Genomic DNA, 16089 nt, shown 5'->3' with positions numbered 1-16089 from the left:
GGGCTGCGAGTAGCCCGGGACCTTGAGGGGGCGAAGGCAGCCCGCTGGCTCCAAAACCCTATATAAAAGGGTCTGGACCCTCATTCTTCCAATCCTTGATAAACAAACAAACTGCTCACTCTCACCTCCTCGTGCAGACGCCGCAGTGCCAACCTGGTTCCGACTAACACTGTGAGGAAGGAAGAAACGCCGAACCGCCCTCACCAGCAGAGAGGGACAGGCGAGCGCCTCCGCCACGCCCCGCGACGCCCGCCTTTCCGGCGCGCTCAGCCATCCGACGCCTCACGCGCCGGGTTGCTGGCGCCGAGGCGCGAGGGCCCCCGGGCCGCGTACGCACGGAAGGCCGAGGGGTTGGGGGGCAGGGAGCGCCGCGCGCCAGCAGGTGGGCGCGTCCTCTCGCGCGCGTGCGCGCCCCGTGCCTTCTCCCTCACGTTCCCCGCGCGCCGCGTTCTCTCCCCGCCGGGAGCGCGCCGCCTCCCGCTCTCGCGCCGGGTCTGTCTCGGCCTCTCAGAGCCGCACGCTCAGTGGAGCTCCCGCCACTGCCGTCGCCTCGGCCCCTCGGTGCCGCGTCCCAGGCCTCCTCCCTTCCTCCGCCACTCCTTTTCCCTTTCCCTCCCTTCTCTCTCACACGGTCCGCGGAGAGAGCCTGGATACGAAGCAGGCAGACGTGAGAAGGGGGTTGGAAAAATGGAGGTACCGCGCCTGGATCATGCCCTTAGCAGCCCCACCAGCCCCTGTGAGGAGGTGATCAAAAACCTCAGCCTGGAGGCCATTCAGCTGTGCGACCGGGACGGTAAGAGTGGCCGGGACGGTGAGGAGGGGGGGTCGAGCCCACGGCCAGGCACCGCGGCCGCTCTGGCTCAGCCGCCCCTGCCCGCCCGGGCGGCAGGGTCTTTTGTTGTCCCACCTGTGCAAATGAATGTCGGTGGGGGCTCCCCTTCGTCCACCCCTCCCGCCCCTCAGACCCCAAAAACAAAAGCACCCCGGGGCTCGCGCTTTGGCGGGGAGAGTCGCCGTCGTCCCCGGCCTCGGCGCCCCTCGCCGGCCTCGCCCGCCTGGCCCCGGCCGAGGGCTGCCCTCGCGAGGGCGCCGTTCCCTCCCGCGGCTCCCGCGCGGGACGCGGCGCTTTTGATCTTTGCCGCAGTCCCGCAGTCCTGGGTCTCCCGGCGTCGAAGGGGAGATGCCCTCAGGGGTTTCCAGCCTGCTCGCCCCGCCGCCTCTCCCCGCACACACACTAGTTAGCGGTCTCTGCCCAGAAACTTAACAGTTCCTTTTTCGAACATCTACATTTAGAAGTCTTTTTATCCTCTCAAAATGGGATGGGGGTGACAGTTTTTTCAGTGAGGGGGCAGAAAAAGAGTGCATTTCAGCACCACGGACAGCCACCAGTTTCGCCGTTTGGGGCTGTGATTCAGAAACTGTCAAAAATCTGTGAAGGAAGTGGCCTCGTACATCTGCCGTGATTCAGAATACGGGGCGAGTACTCGCCATTGTGTCTTGATATTATACCGCTTATTCTGTTGTTAAAGTTGGCAGTCTCCTGAAGAAGGACATTGATTAAACGTCGGTCTGAGCGTTAAAGAGAGAAACCGGTACTACGTGCAGCACGGGTAGTCACACTGCTTCTGTATTAGTTGGAGAGTCAGTGCTATTTCAGTAATGCGGAAAAAAACTTCATTTGTAAAGAAGTCATCTGATTCGTACTGATTGGCCTAATAATTGTAAAAATTATACATGTGACAAAGGAAAAACAATTTATGTGTTGTCAAGATGATCCTGAACAGTTTTGGCTATACATGAAATTAATGTTTAACTGTATATAGAGACGATGATTTTAAAATGGTTTTTTAGCCAAGGTTATGTAGATATATACTCACAATAAGGTCATAAAATTGATCAGTATGTAATCCAAGTAGAGAGCAGAGGTTTTGTTTCCAGTCCATTTAAATAGTAATAACTTGGTTAGGCGTTGCTATACAGTACGGTTTAGGTCAACTGAACACCGAGTTTCCGTTTAATAACAAATTTAGGACAATGGGTCTTTGATTAATTGCTCTTTGAAGCCAGAGTCTCTTTAAATAATTCTGAAACAGGTGTAGTATGGATAATAAATATTCTTGCAAAAGCTGCTTATATTTTCTTTATCCTTAAATTGTTTTGGTCACCATAGTATTAAGTGCACATATTTATGGCATTAAAAAGATTCATTGTTTTGGTATTCCATATATAAGGTTACATTATTAGACTATACAGATTATTTTTAACATAGCACATAGGAAGTCCTGTAGTCCTATGGGTTTGTTTATACTTTTGTGAAATGACTTTCTGTAATGTTACCACTGTAAATATTTTTATTTTCCTAGACTGGTTTGACAGAAAACCAGAATCTAATAAAATAAAGACAGATTTTATTTTCATTTACTTAAGTGATTTATCAAAAGCTCATTACTGTAGTTATTGGAAATGGGCAATTCATGGTTGCTCCTCAGAAGCCAGTAATCAATACTTAAAATTGCATTTACCACCTGTTTCAAAGATACTAAGAAAAATAAAGTTTTAAAAATGACCTTTACAGAGTTAATAATGCAGAGTACAAAAATTAATGTGCTGCATTTACCATGGTCTCTTCTCCTAGAGTAGAAGTTATTTTATTTTGGTAATATTTTTTAGTTGTTTTAGTTCACATTACTAATCCTTGCAAAATGAGCAAATTATGTAACATTTAATGGGGGGGTATTGGCACTAGGCAGTATCTATGAAAATTAATACTTATTTGCAGAGTTCTGAGTCAACACAGATTAATTAAATAGGGTTTCATTGTATAAAATAGCTTATGCCAACAAATACAGAGGGCTAACTCTTCTATTAAAAGATGTGTAAAATTTGAAAATAGCTAGTGTAAAGATGTTGTTAAATGCCTAACTTTTCATTTTGTGACTCTATATGTCAAATCCAAAAATGTTAAGTTGGTGTCATAGGAATAATTTAGAGAAGGTGATATGGTTATTTTTACAGAACAATTTTTAAATGCTGCATTGTTTTTCAACCAGATCTTATTTATCATAATTTTATATTGAGAAATTTTCAGCTAGATGCATTTGCTTCCTTCACTCCCTTACTTTCACTTCTTCTCAGGTCTCATTATTTTACTGTTGAAAATATATAACAGAAAAATTAGTATGTGGTAGATCTATTATGTGCTTAAGTACATAATAAGTGCTATACTTTCAGAATTTTATTATAGAAATAGATTTGTCTTGTTTGCTCTTTACTTACTTTATTTTACCTAATATTAATCTGATGATGGGAAAAATTAGAGCAATATTAATTCCTTAGAAGTGGAATAAAGTAGAATAAGAGAAAGTATCATATGATTGTTTAATAAACATTTCCTTTTACCTTCTCCACTGATAGACATTTTTAATTTTATAATGTTTTGCATATTGCATCAACTAAGATCTGTAGCTGCTGGTAAACATAACTGTATGTCTTATGCTTCCCTGGATCTCCTCTTTTATGTTTTTTTTTTTTCTGTCACTTGCCTTTTTTCTTACAATCTATTTACATTATTAGCAACAATTCACAATGCTTTTTTCATCGTTCCTCAAAATACTTAATAGTCTCTGAAGAATATGGAATAGAGTCCAAGTGGTCATATAATTGGATTTTTTAATTAAGCAAGAGGGTTCTTATACACACACATTATCTCATGTGTGCTTTTATCCTAGGCATGTGTGCTTTGGTTGCTAATACATGGCCCTGCCTAGATGTTACTTGTAGTTCAACATGAGGATTCTGGATCAACTTCTATTAGGAAACCTCTGAAGATCTGCTGTAAATCTAGTAGTTTCTATAATCTCTGTTGTAAGTAAAAGAGTGTTTCTATTATTCGCCTCTGCTGTGCTGAAGTAGCCTCAAGTTGCATATATGATGTACTTTAATTGTGGCTTTTCAAAAAAAAATCCAAGAAAAAACATTAAGTTGTCATTGGGAAGCATTAGTAATATGGGAACTTATTTCCAGTTTGTTTCTTCACATAGATACTTCAGACCCTCACTGACCTGTGACACGACAAAACAGCTCTGACCCCACACACAGAATTCTACGTTACTTCTCTTCATTTTTTCTCATCATGCATATACATACTGAAGCTTTATTTCCTTGCCGAGAAGGAAAGATTTAACTTTATGTTGCTTTATATGCATCCAAGCTCCCTGAACTCTTGTTATAATAGTAAAGAAGAAAATACAAAGTTAATTTGTTGTATAGCATTTAATCCACCCCCAACGCTTTCTAGCTTTAATAAGTATTATTTCCATGATTCGGGCATTTTATGACTGCCTAGATATGGTTTGTGGAGTGTATGATGCTAGTCAGCAAGGGAACACATTTTAAAGGAATTGCACAGGCATAAGCTGACATTTCCCTGTCTTTGTCTACCAGTAGTTTGCGGAAGAAAAGGGAAAAGGTTTTCTCTTTTTTAACGTATTTTAAAAGATAAATTCCTTTGAATTTGGACTCTATCATATTTGTTTAAATTATAAATCAGTTGAGACTTTCTTCTTTATGCTTATTGATGTGTGAATTAAACAAATTTTAATTTTGGAAACATGGTAATACAGGAGTGTTTAGTAACACAACGCTATATTACATAATTCTTGGAGATATTTTCTAAAGCAGACATCTAGGACAAATAGCCTTAATTATTACCTTTCATAGTACAAAAATGTAAGGTAGGCATTACTCAGTCTCACTGACATGCAAATAGCATGGTGGTAATACCATTTTAGAATCAGACCTCTCATACAATATTTACTCTTGATAGATATGTTATCTTAGGCAAATTACTTAACCATTTTTTAGCCTCAAGCTTTCTCATGTAATATGGGTATAATAATGTCAGTCCTGTAGGGTTGCTGAGATATTCAGTAAAGTATTATATACCATTTCTCACAGTTCTTGAAACAAAATAGAGAATAATAATTATTTTTAATGGACTTATTCTTCACATACCTTCTTGAGTTGAACTGCTTTTTAATTCTTATTTTTTGGCCAATGTTTAGATCTTTTTTTAAAATTTCAGTTGTGTTTTGTTTAGATAGTAAATCCTTCTTATGTCACTTCAACTTCATGAGTAGTCAATGGAAACTGTAAATTCTGAATTTGAAAAGAACAGTAAAATCACAGTTACAGTACTCTATCCTTTGCTTATATTTTTCTATTGCATCAGTAATATCCTTCTCAGCATTAATCCTAAAAGCTATCTTCAGCTTCTATTTTGAACCTACTGTTTGCTGTTTTTCATGTACCTTGTGACCTTGATACCTGCTTTGGTAGGTATTTGCATCAGAGCCCTTCTCTGTTCTTGATTTAGCAATTGTTTTCTTTATGATTTTTTTCTAAGTATAGATCTATACCAACACATGTGACCTCCGGGTTCATTTCTTTGACCCTGATTTGACTATAGAGATGCTGTAAATTTTCATTAGTGAGTATGAAACAAAACAAAAAGAAAAGAAAAACTAAAAGAAACAGGCAAAAAGCTTGAAAACCATCACATTATGTTAAACGAATTTATATTCTTGGTAGAGGTTCTGATTCATTCCCAGAGGAGACCAGGAAGTTTTTAGAGTAAAAGTCACATCAAAGGATATGTGACCAGGCTCCCTCCAGTGGTAGAATGACCGATACGTCGTAAGTGGTAACATTCTTGCCTAGGTAAGTAAGCCAGTTAGAAATTCACTCTATAGAACACTATCTAGGCAACTTCCAAGTCACTTAAAAAAAAAAAAAAAATTGCTGCTGATGTTTCCCTCTCTTTAGGCCTAAGCTTGATTTTTCCCTTAACTTATGTGAGTAGAGTTTCATGATGACGTTTATGTTTTATCCTGGGCTTCGGTAATAACAGCGGCTGCCATCAGTTACTGCAGTAAGCATGATCCTTCTAGTTTTTGGTTTTCCTTCTCTGCCCTTAAATGGATAATTTAAGTTCTCCTTATAGAATTTGCCTCTTTCTTGGATTTGTTTTACATTTATTTTAACTTTCTCTATAAATAATCTTTTTATTATTTATATATTATTTAAATTCTATCTTTACTACTGTAAAGCATTTGCCCATTTTTAACTGTTTAAAGTATTTTATTATTACTAGACAATAGTTAAACTGTCTTATTAAGAAGACTGTATTTTATACACATACATTTGAGAAGTAAAATTAGTATTGGGGGAGGACTTCTAGCAGAAATGTATTAGAAGATTTGAAGAGTCTCAACAAGAAAAATAGGCAGCCTCAGCCTGTTCTCTATGGGAGGATAGTGAGTGGCAATGGTATAAGAAAAATCTAAAAATAATTACCAATAATTTGTGACTGATTGAATTTTCAAGCAAAATGAAAAGTGACGGGGCTTTCCTGGTGGCGCAGTGGTTGAGAGTCCGCCTGCCGATGCAGGGGACACGGGTTCGTGCCCCGGTCTGGGAAGATCCCACAGGCCGTGGAGCGGCTGGGCCCGTGAGCCATGGCCGCTGAGCCTGCGCGTCCAGAGCCCGTGCTCCACAACAGGAGAGGCCACAACAGTGAGAGGCCCGCGTACCGAAAAAAAAAAAAAAAAAAAGTGACAGGGGGTAACTTTAGGGTTTTAAGTCTAGGAAATCTGAAGAATCATTGAAAGAATGAAAAGAAGGAGAAAGGAAAGAGTATTTAGACATTGTGATGACAGTATTTTACATCTCAAGTTTTAGGTCTCAGTGGACATCTAAATGTGTCCCTAGCCCTTTTCTAGGGGTGCTTCCCTCTCAGAAAAATCATTCCCAGAACAGTATTATATACTGCCTTCTCATTATTGTTTCAATGTGGATCCCCACAAGAGAGCCCATTTACATTCTTCTTAGACTCTCCTTTTTCTTGATTCCCACTATTCCCACTCTTGAGGGCTACTTACCATCCAGTGATAATATTTTGAGAATCAGTACTAAACCACTTGATACCTTATAGAGGATTATGAAATAGAGATTTTTGAGTCATCTGCATAAAGGTAGTTTTGGAGTCTTCGGAGACTTTTCACAGGGATTTAGTATAAAGTGAAAAGAACATGTACATTAAGACATTTGAAATCTAACGTAAGAGACTTCCTTGGAAACTTATATTAAACCTTTAGCAGTTCCTCTTATGTTCTGGGGAAAAGAGTTCTAGAATGAGCAAGAGAATTGTCCATAGAACTATATATTTCACTGGGGAGGCTAGAACTTAGGTGAAAAAGGAAGTCTAGAATTTGACTTAAGTTTTAGAGCTCTGATGAGCTTTGTGTCTCACCCCTTGAAGGTAAGGAATTATCACATCCTGGGGAAGGCCAATTTTGAACCCCAAAGATGAAATAAATCTATGATCCAGGCTTGTTAATGCAAACAAGTGCTCTACATTTTGAAGTCCCTCACTAGATGTGAGTTGAACAAAAAGCATCATACTGTGAATCGTGGTTAGTTTTGTTTGTGATATTATGACTATCTGGGCCAAGTTTGTGGTTCATTTTAAAGGGGTTGTGGGAGTTTTGCATATACACTACTAGTTGCAGTGGTAGTGGCAACTACTGGAGATAAATCTGTCTTTTTGTTTTCTATAGCCTATGCGAGTGTTGCTATCTAATAATGGTATGAAAGGCTTATAACTTTCCTAGACATATGCCATTAAAGACAAGCCACAAAGTATTTTTCAATATACTTACTGTGATTTTTCTTGAAAAATAGTGTCTTACCTTCTCTAAGACTGAATGTTGGTAAATCTCTCAGTCTTTAAAGTTTTTAAAGCTGTTGATAAATGCAAAGAAAAATGACAGTTTTTGAGCATCAGGTATGTGATATGTTCTTTATGACTGCATTTTAGAGTTATATCTATGATGTAGAACAGGGATCAGCAAGTTACAGTCCTTGGGCCAAATCCAAAAACCTGCTGCCAGGTTTTAAAGTAAAATTTTACTGGAATAAAGCCATGCTCATGTGTTTATATATTGTCTATGGCTGCTTTCTTACTAAAACATCATTTAGAAAGAAATACTAGTTATACATTAGTATTTCCAGGTATGCTTACAACTCCATTAACAAATATGTTTTAAAGTATCAAAGATGATAACATGAACTTTAAGAAATACTGATAGTTATATTGATACACATTATAAAATTTTATGTGTATATCATATTCTTCCTTCTAAATTAAATTCCCATTGAAAAAGAGTCAAGATCTTACTCATCTTTCTATTTCCCTAGTTTCATACACTGCTTCCCAATCTATCTGTATTTTGTTGGGTTTTTTTCAATATTCAGTCTATCACTTAGACATTATAAAAATACAATAAAAATGAATTATTAGAAAAATGAAATTTAAAAGATCCAAAAAGATTCAGCAGACATAAAACTTACTGTCAGATTCCTATAAAAGTTTCTAAATGCTCAATCTTAATTTTTATATTTATCTCATCACAGACTGGTAAATAGTTTGCAGACCTCACTTTGAGTACAATAGCTAGAGGACAGTGCCATTCTATTCATTTTCAAAGGTTAATTTTTAGGTACTAAACTTAACCAGTTAATATTCACACTTTATTTCCTTCTGTTTTTTTTACTTGCCTGGTATTTTTACTGTTTATACATGTATCACAACTTAGGGTCTATATTAAGAACAGGGGGGAAAAGGACCCAAGAAGGAATGTAACTTGGATTCTGCATTCAAAGGATTTGCTGACAATTAGGGAGATGATATATTTAAATAGATGAATATAATTTGTGATAAGGATATAATAAGAGTAGATGCAGCTCAGTATCAAAAAAAACAAGCAACCCAATCCAAAAATGGGCAGAAGACCTCAATAGACATTTCTCCAAAGAAGATATACAGATTGCCAACAAACACATGAAAGAATACTCAACATCATTAATCATTAGAGAAATGCATATCAAAACTACAATGAGGGGCTTCCCTGGTGGCGCAGTGGTTGGGGGTCCACCTGCTGATGCAGGGGACGTGGATTCATGCCCCAGTCTGGGAGGATCCCACATGCCACGGAGTGGCTGGGCCCGTGAGCCACGGCCGCTGAGCCTGCGTGTCGGAGCCTGTGCTCTGCAACGGGAGAGGCCACAACAGTGAGAGGCCTGCGTACTGAAAAAAAAAAAAACTACAATGAGATAACACACCAGTCAGAATGGCCACCATAAAAAAATCTACAAACAATAAATGCTGGAGAGGGTGTGGAGAAAAGGGAACCCTCTTGCACTGTTGGGGGGAATGTAAATTGATACAGCCACTATGGAAAACAGTATGGAGGTTCCTTAAGAAACTAAAAATAGAACTACCATACGACCCAGCAATCCCACTACTGGGCATATACCCTGAGAAAACCATAATTCAAAAAGAATCATGTACCACAATGTTCATTGCAGCTCTATTTGCAATAGCCAGGACATGGAAGCAACCTAAGTGTCCATCAACAGATGAATGGATAAAGAAGGTGTGGCACATATATACAATGGAATATTACTCAGCCATAAAAAGGAACAAAACTGAATTATTTGTAGTGAGGTGGATGGACCTTGAGACTGTCATACAGAGTGAAGTAAGTCAGAAAGAGAAAAACAAATACTGTATGCTAACACATATATATGGAATCTAAAAAGAAAAAAAAATTGGTCAGAAGGACCTAGGGGCAAGATGGGAATAAAGATGCTTACCTATAGAGAATGGACTTGAGGATACGGGGAGGGGGAAGTGTAAGCTGGGAGAAAGTGAGAGAGTGGCATGGACATATATACACTACCAAACGTAAAATAGATAGCTAGTAGGAAGCAGCCGCATAGCACAGGGAGATCAGCTCGGTGCTTTGCGACCACCTAGAGGGGTGGGAGGGAGGGAGATGCAAGAGGGAAGAGATATGGGGACATATGTAGATGTATAACTGATTCACTTTGTTATAAAGCAGAAACTAACACCCCACTGTAAAGCAATTATACTCCAATAAAGATGTTAAAAAATAAATAAGAGTAGAGAAGAAAAAGTGGGTAATTCTGTCCTGAGTCTCTCAGATGGCTTCACAGAGAGAAGCAACATTTTTTCTGGGTATTAAAGTAAAAAATTTCTAGAAGCGAGATATGGGCATTTCTGGCAGGGTAAGTGCGTATATAAAGGTATAACACCATGTATGTCCTAGGAATACATAGCATTTAGTATTGCTGAAGGAAAGAAGTGTTACTTGTGAGAAAATAAACTAAACGCTAGTTAGGGCTAGCTAGATTATGCCATGATCTATAGTTTGGATTTATCTAGTTTGAAATGTTATTAGTAGATTTCAAATTTTCTAATTTGTAGAAAACCTTTTAAAACAAAAATACCACATTTTACAAAACTAACAAGTAAAAGTAGCATTTTATAAGTATACATTTATCCTGGAATTTCAAATATGCATCGTTTTTCAAATTAAGTCGATTAAGTGAGAAATTAAAATTAGCAGTTATACTTGAAAATTGTTATTTAATATCAGCCTCAGCATCCACTTTATTTCTGAATTTTATTTTTATTGCATTGTCCCTAGGAAATTCTGGTTCATACAGATTAGTGGCAAATGATAATGTTTTTTTTTAAACTTATTTTGCCTTCTCAGGATACTCTTAAAATAAATTGATTCAGACTTTAGAGAAATAGTAAGATTTTTTCCCTCAAAATGAATCAAATTAAGTCCCAATTGAATAAATCCTTTTGGAGGGAAGTGATAGAATTGATTCATCCATCAGTTCATTTTTTCATTGTTCAGTGCAAAAATAATGTATCTTATAATATTCTAAGATATTCATTGACAACATTTTTAAATGCTCATATTTTTGCACTGATCTCTTAAAATTTCAGAACAGCTTAATTTAATTTACTTGGATGATGACTCTTAACTGTAAGGATCAGTTTCATTACTGATACTGTATCTGCATTTATAAGCTTGGTAACGTTTGTGACTGTTTTGTCAGTTTGAGTTTTTCAACTTGTTACAAAGCTATATAATCATATTAGTGTGCCTATTATTTACATTTGAAAGATTTATAAAAGGGATTTTTAATGAATAAAGTATTTGTTTCTTTTGAAATATTTATACCTTGCTTCAGGACACCTACCTAAGTTTGGTGTGAAAAAAATGAATTTTGAAATTTTCTATCTGTAACATTACAGCTAACTTCAGAAAAAAAAAGGAGAAAAATCCATCAATTTAAATGATAGTCTGTATGTGATGAGGCAAAGTTATTTTGAAGTATCTTAATATCCAGTCCTTATTAGTGAAAGGTTGCTACCTAATGAAAGCTGACAACAGCTTTTATAGGAGCTACCACTCCTGAGATTTTAAAAATTTTACCTGCTTCCCTTAATAGAGTTGTCTCAACAATTCTTACAGTTTAGTTGATGATGTGTAAAAATCTGATGTAGACGTTAAAATTGTCTTGTCCATTGTGTGTTGTTTTAGCATCCTTGAATTGACCTATTTGAGAAACTTCTACAAAAGTAAATGGAGAGATCTGCCACATTCATATTCTAATGCCATTAAATTGGAAAGATTTTATATAATTTCAGTATTTGAATTAATCAAGCATATGTGATGAATAATATTGTATTCTCTGCATTTTTAGACATGTGCAAATATTTATTTCAGTTTTTTGATAAGTTTACTAATTTAACATATTTGTTACACTGTCATGCAGTATTTAATAAGATTTGTCTCCAATCATATATGCTGTTGTTGTTAATGGGTAATATGGTGACTTTGTTCTGAGCACATTTTATTTTAATTCCTAGATTTACAATAACTTCAGGCACACTTTTTTTCAAAATTATGGAACCTGTCAAAGACTGTATCATTACAGGTTCCTCTCGATATCCAAAAGTAGAGCTTTCTTCTGAAAGCTTTAGTAAGCCAAAATGGTGTAAAGTGAAGAAGCAGTTACCTTAGGACACATCTTGCTAATGATGCACAAAATAAATCCAGATAAAGCACAGATGCTCACAGACACAGTTCAGAGCTCTGGAGGCTTGATGCTGAGATTCAGAGTGTAGTTACCAGGGAGGGAACTTGGCGGTGCAGCTCTCCTGGTTTGGGATGCACACTGCCTCAATAATGGCTCCCTGCAAAACAAACGCTGAAAGCTATTCTTTGCTTTTTGCCTCTTTTTGTAGAAGGGAAAAAATCCTCTTTGGATTTTTTTTGGTTGGCAAAATCAGGTACTAGTGTAGATATTTCGTAAAAGTGAAGTGACATAAAGCAAACTTTTGGAAAGCAGATGGTATCTTTATTTGCAAACCTTGACGTATGAAACCCAATGAAAATTTATCATTTAAAATTTATCACTACAATGTAAATTCTACTGACCAGATGACTGTCATTGAAATTTGGCATCATGTTTTAGCTTTGGTGAGAGCTCCCAAATGTTAGCTGAAAGATCAGCTGTTACTAATTAGTAGTAAGACTTTGAGACGTCTTGAGCCAAATCAATCTCAATACATCCATGTTAACATTTATTCAACATTCCTGCTTTTAACTAGGGAACCATTTCTAGTTTTATAGGTAATTATTTCATAACCTATACTGGAAAAAAGTGTAACTATAACCCAAACTTAGAATAACTTTATCACAGACATCAAGAAGTACACAAAATTCATAATAAGCCCTTCTATTTAATTTGTCCTGTTGAGCTGCAGGGACAAAGAGATGCACCTGAGCCTTGCCTGCAACTAATTGAATACTGCATGCAAACACATATTGTTTGCAAAATTTTACTTGAGTATATACTTGCTGATTTGAATTAAAAAAACAAACATGAAACATGATCAGAGCCATAACCTTTTTATACATTGTGCCATTTCGTGCACTGAAGTAGCAGGCAAATTTTATTTTGATGTTTAACCCAAATCACATGATACAGCACAATTTAATATATGCTATTTGTATTCAGTTTTCAAAATAGTTCAAAAATTAAGAAGAAAATTAAATGATAATGCTTGCTGAACATCTTAATCACCTTTGTGTTAAAAATAAATAAATAATTTGTCAGAACCAACTTAAACAATGGGATCTCAACATTTATCACCAAGAGGGCTTCTTAAAACAGATTGCTCCGCCCCACCCCCTAGAGTTTCTGATCCTTTAGTTCTGGGGTGGAGCCCAAGAATTTGCATTTCTAACAAGTTTCCAGGTGATGCTGATGTTGGTGATTCGGAGACCACACTTGGAGAACCACTGCAGTAGGTAGCACGACCAAAGAAGTTCTTAGGTAAGGAAGAGACATTGCATATTTTGTTTTAATAAATATACTCATTTGAGGAATGAACTGGGATATTGAGCTCAGGAATCTAACCACTTACAGGGCAGTTATAGATAATAGGATTGTTAAGAAAAAGAAGATAAAAATTGGGGGTGGAATTGAATAACATTTTTGAAGTAAAAATCTGTTGACTTTGTGATTAAATTGGAAGTGTGAGACGTGAAAAAGGAGTTGTTGTTGATGGCTAAATTTTCTAGATTGGGAGATTGGGTACATTTTGATGCCAGTAAATAAAGTAGTAATTGTTGGTTGGAGTGAATGTGAAGGCGAAGCCTTGTTAACAAGCTATTAAAGTCTTTTCTGGACAAGCTAGGTTTCAGATATTTGTGGAATACCTAGATGGAAACATCCAGGAGGCTGTTAGAAGTATCTATCTATGTCTCATAGGGAGTGCGTTTGAGGATAAAGATGGAATTTGGTAGTCCTTTTCAAGCTGTTTTCTATTGCTCCTTTATCAAGTGTTTTTTCCTTCATCTTCTAGTCAGTCTTTTAGACTCATGCCAAATTGTTGAACTGCTCATTAGAATGAATAAATTCAAATGTTGGTGTCCTTTTTTGTGGTGTCTAAAAGAAGCATTTGAAAATTAATTACTTTTATATAATTACATTTGGCTTGGGAGTAGTTATTTTGGGCAGTTAACATGGAGGAAATACAATTGACCTAAGCTCTATACTTGATAGATTTCTCTTCCTTATATCCACTGGAAAGAGAGTTAAGTATATGATTTTCTGTGCTTACTGTGGAAATACACTGGACTCATTTTTCCCTCCTTGACAACAGTCTACAGTGCATAAAGTAAACACTTGAGCCTGCAGAAACTAAAATCTTCACCAAAGCTATTTCTAAAACTTTCATACTGAACCTGTATTTCCAAGATTTTCTTTTGACTTCGAACCTACTAAATTTAATGTTTGCTATGGTATGTATTGAATGCTAGCCTAAATAAGACATTTTTTCACTTAATTTTTGTTCTTTGCAAATTTTTTGGTATGAGTTTAGGTAAACCTACCATTTTAATACATATAATTTTTGTATAACTTTTTCGAGCTGTGCTAAGGTTGCGTATTTGAGCCTATTTTTACATATTTTAGTACAGTTCAGTATGTCCAATATTAATTTCCCTGGAGCTTGCTATGCTTTTTTGGTTGTTATTTTTATTGATTAAAGAAAAATAAAAACAGGAAAGCCTAATGACTAAAAAGGCAGTGATTCTGGAATTTGCTGTTTGCACTGTTTGTTTTGCTAAAAGCTTTATTCATTCAAATCATAATCATAAAATTTACAGTAATAAAATTTGAGGTTGAAATAATGAAAAATGTTCCAAATACAATCTAGCCACCTCTAACAGAATTTTTATTCTGCACTATGTATTGTAGAAGTGTATCTTCATTTATATAAATATTTTTAAGAGCTTCACAAATATTTCTAAAAGCTTCATATGGGTCAGCAGTCACTGAACTTTTTCTTCACTGATTTCACAGTAATTTGAAAAATATTTTTACCAGTGTTTTTGCTTTTAGTATTAATATATTACTATTTAAATTTTTTTACATACAAAGACCACTTAGTTTCATTATAATGTATTAATATTTTAATGAAAAAAATTAAATGTATTTTCCTGGATACATGCATGATGATATTTAGCACAAACAAAATGTATGTATGTGTGGGTACTTACTTATATTCATTACACTTTAAAATGCAGATATGCTGTCCTTTAAGAAAATCCAAAATATGAAATCTAAACTTACAAAACACATTTATCAACCACAATAGTGCTTGCTGCCGTTTCTCTAGTGTTCTGTTTCCTTCTGAAAAATTTGACAGAAGGGCAAAATGACAGTGAGATGTAATACCAACTAAATTGTCTTAAACTATGCTTTGTTAAATTATTTCTGAAATTTTTATGAGGGAAAGTAAATAGTAGACATTGGAAATACAAAGATATAACATTTTTATCTTCATCTATTTATAGGCCATGTCAAAGATAGCTAAATTGTTACTGTGCTGATAGTTAAATTTCAAAAACACTCTAGAATGCTGCATTTGTATCACTTACCTATGAGTTTGCAAAGTTTTTTGCCCAGTATTTCTATCAACATTTCTTTAATTTTTTTCTTTGAGCACACAGAACTCTTGTGAAATGTCAAAAACATTGCTTTTAACTAAAAAATGACTCCTAAGAAAGCGAAGTGTGATGATGTAAGAAAGCAGAAAGGAGAAGAGGGATTTTTACCCAGAATAGTTTTTGTTAAATTGAAAAGTAGTTTTGTAAAATTTTTGCATTGACTTAAGTTATTATACTAACAGTATAAGGTATCATAATTTATTATGGTGTCAAAATTTACTTTAGTTGCTTTTAAAATGACTTTCACAGTCCTGTATTATCATTAAGAGTCTGCAAATGGCTTACTTCCATTTTTCTGTTATACTCTGCTACTTTTTATGGGAAAGTTATATGGTTTGTTTCTACAATGTAAGGACTTTCAAGAGTGTTGTGTAAATGCTATGGGTATATTGTGTATGAATGCTTTGACTAGAACTTCTATTACTTTCTTCCATGGCCCAATTAATTATATGACCATATAATTAATTGGGCCATGGAAGAAAGTAATAGAAGTTCTAGTAATATTTATTTTTATCTTATCTAATATAAGAAAAAATAAGTTCGATTAATTTTACTTATATAGATTAGTACTTGGTATATCAAACTGTCATCTATACTGTATGTGCCTGGGGTGCCTTTATATGAT

At 36.3% G+C, this 16089-nt stretch overlaps 1 protein-coding gene across 1 annotated transcript in view; it reads left to right on the top strand.

Annotated features, from left to right (window-relative positions):
* The first annotated feature begins 687 nt into the window (after positions 1-687).
* PHYHIPL (phytanoyl-CoA 2-hydroxylase interacting protein like) overlaps positions 688-16089 on the top strand; it is a 98291-nt gene continuing 82889 nt past the window's right edge. Inside the window, exon 1 of the mRNA XM_065894988.1 lies at positions 688-793. Within this exon, the coding sequence (XP_065751060.1) occupies positions 688-793 (106 nt within the window). The remainder of the gene's footprint in view (positions 794-16089) is intronic.

Source organism: Phocoena phocoena, chromosome 16 (genome assembly GCF_963924675.1).
Source record: "Phocoena phocoena chromosome 16, mPhoPho1.1, whole genome shotgun sequence".
Lineage (NCBI taxonomy): Eukaryota > Metazoa > Chordata > Mammalia > Artiodactyla > Phocoenidae > Phocoena > Phocoena phocoena.
Note: the sequence above shows the minus strand (reverse complement) of the source record. Positions and strands in the feature narration are given on the sequence as shown.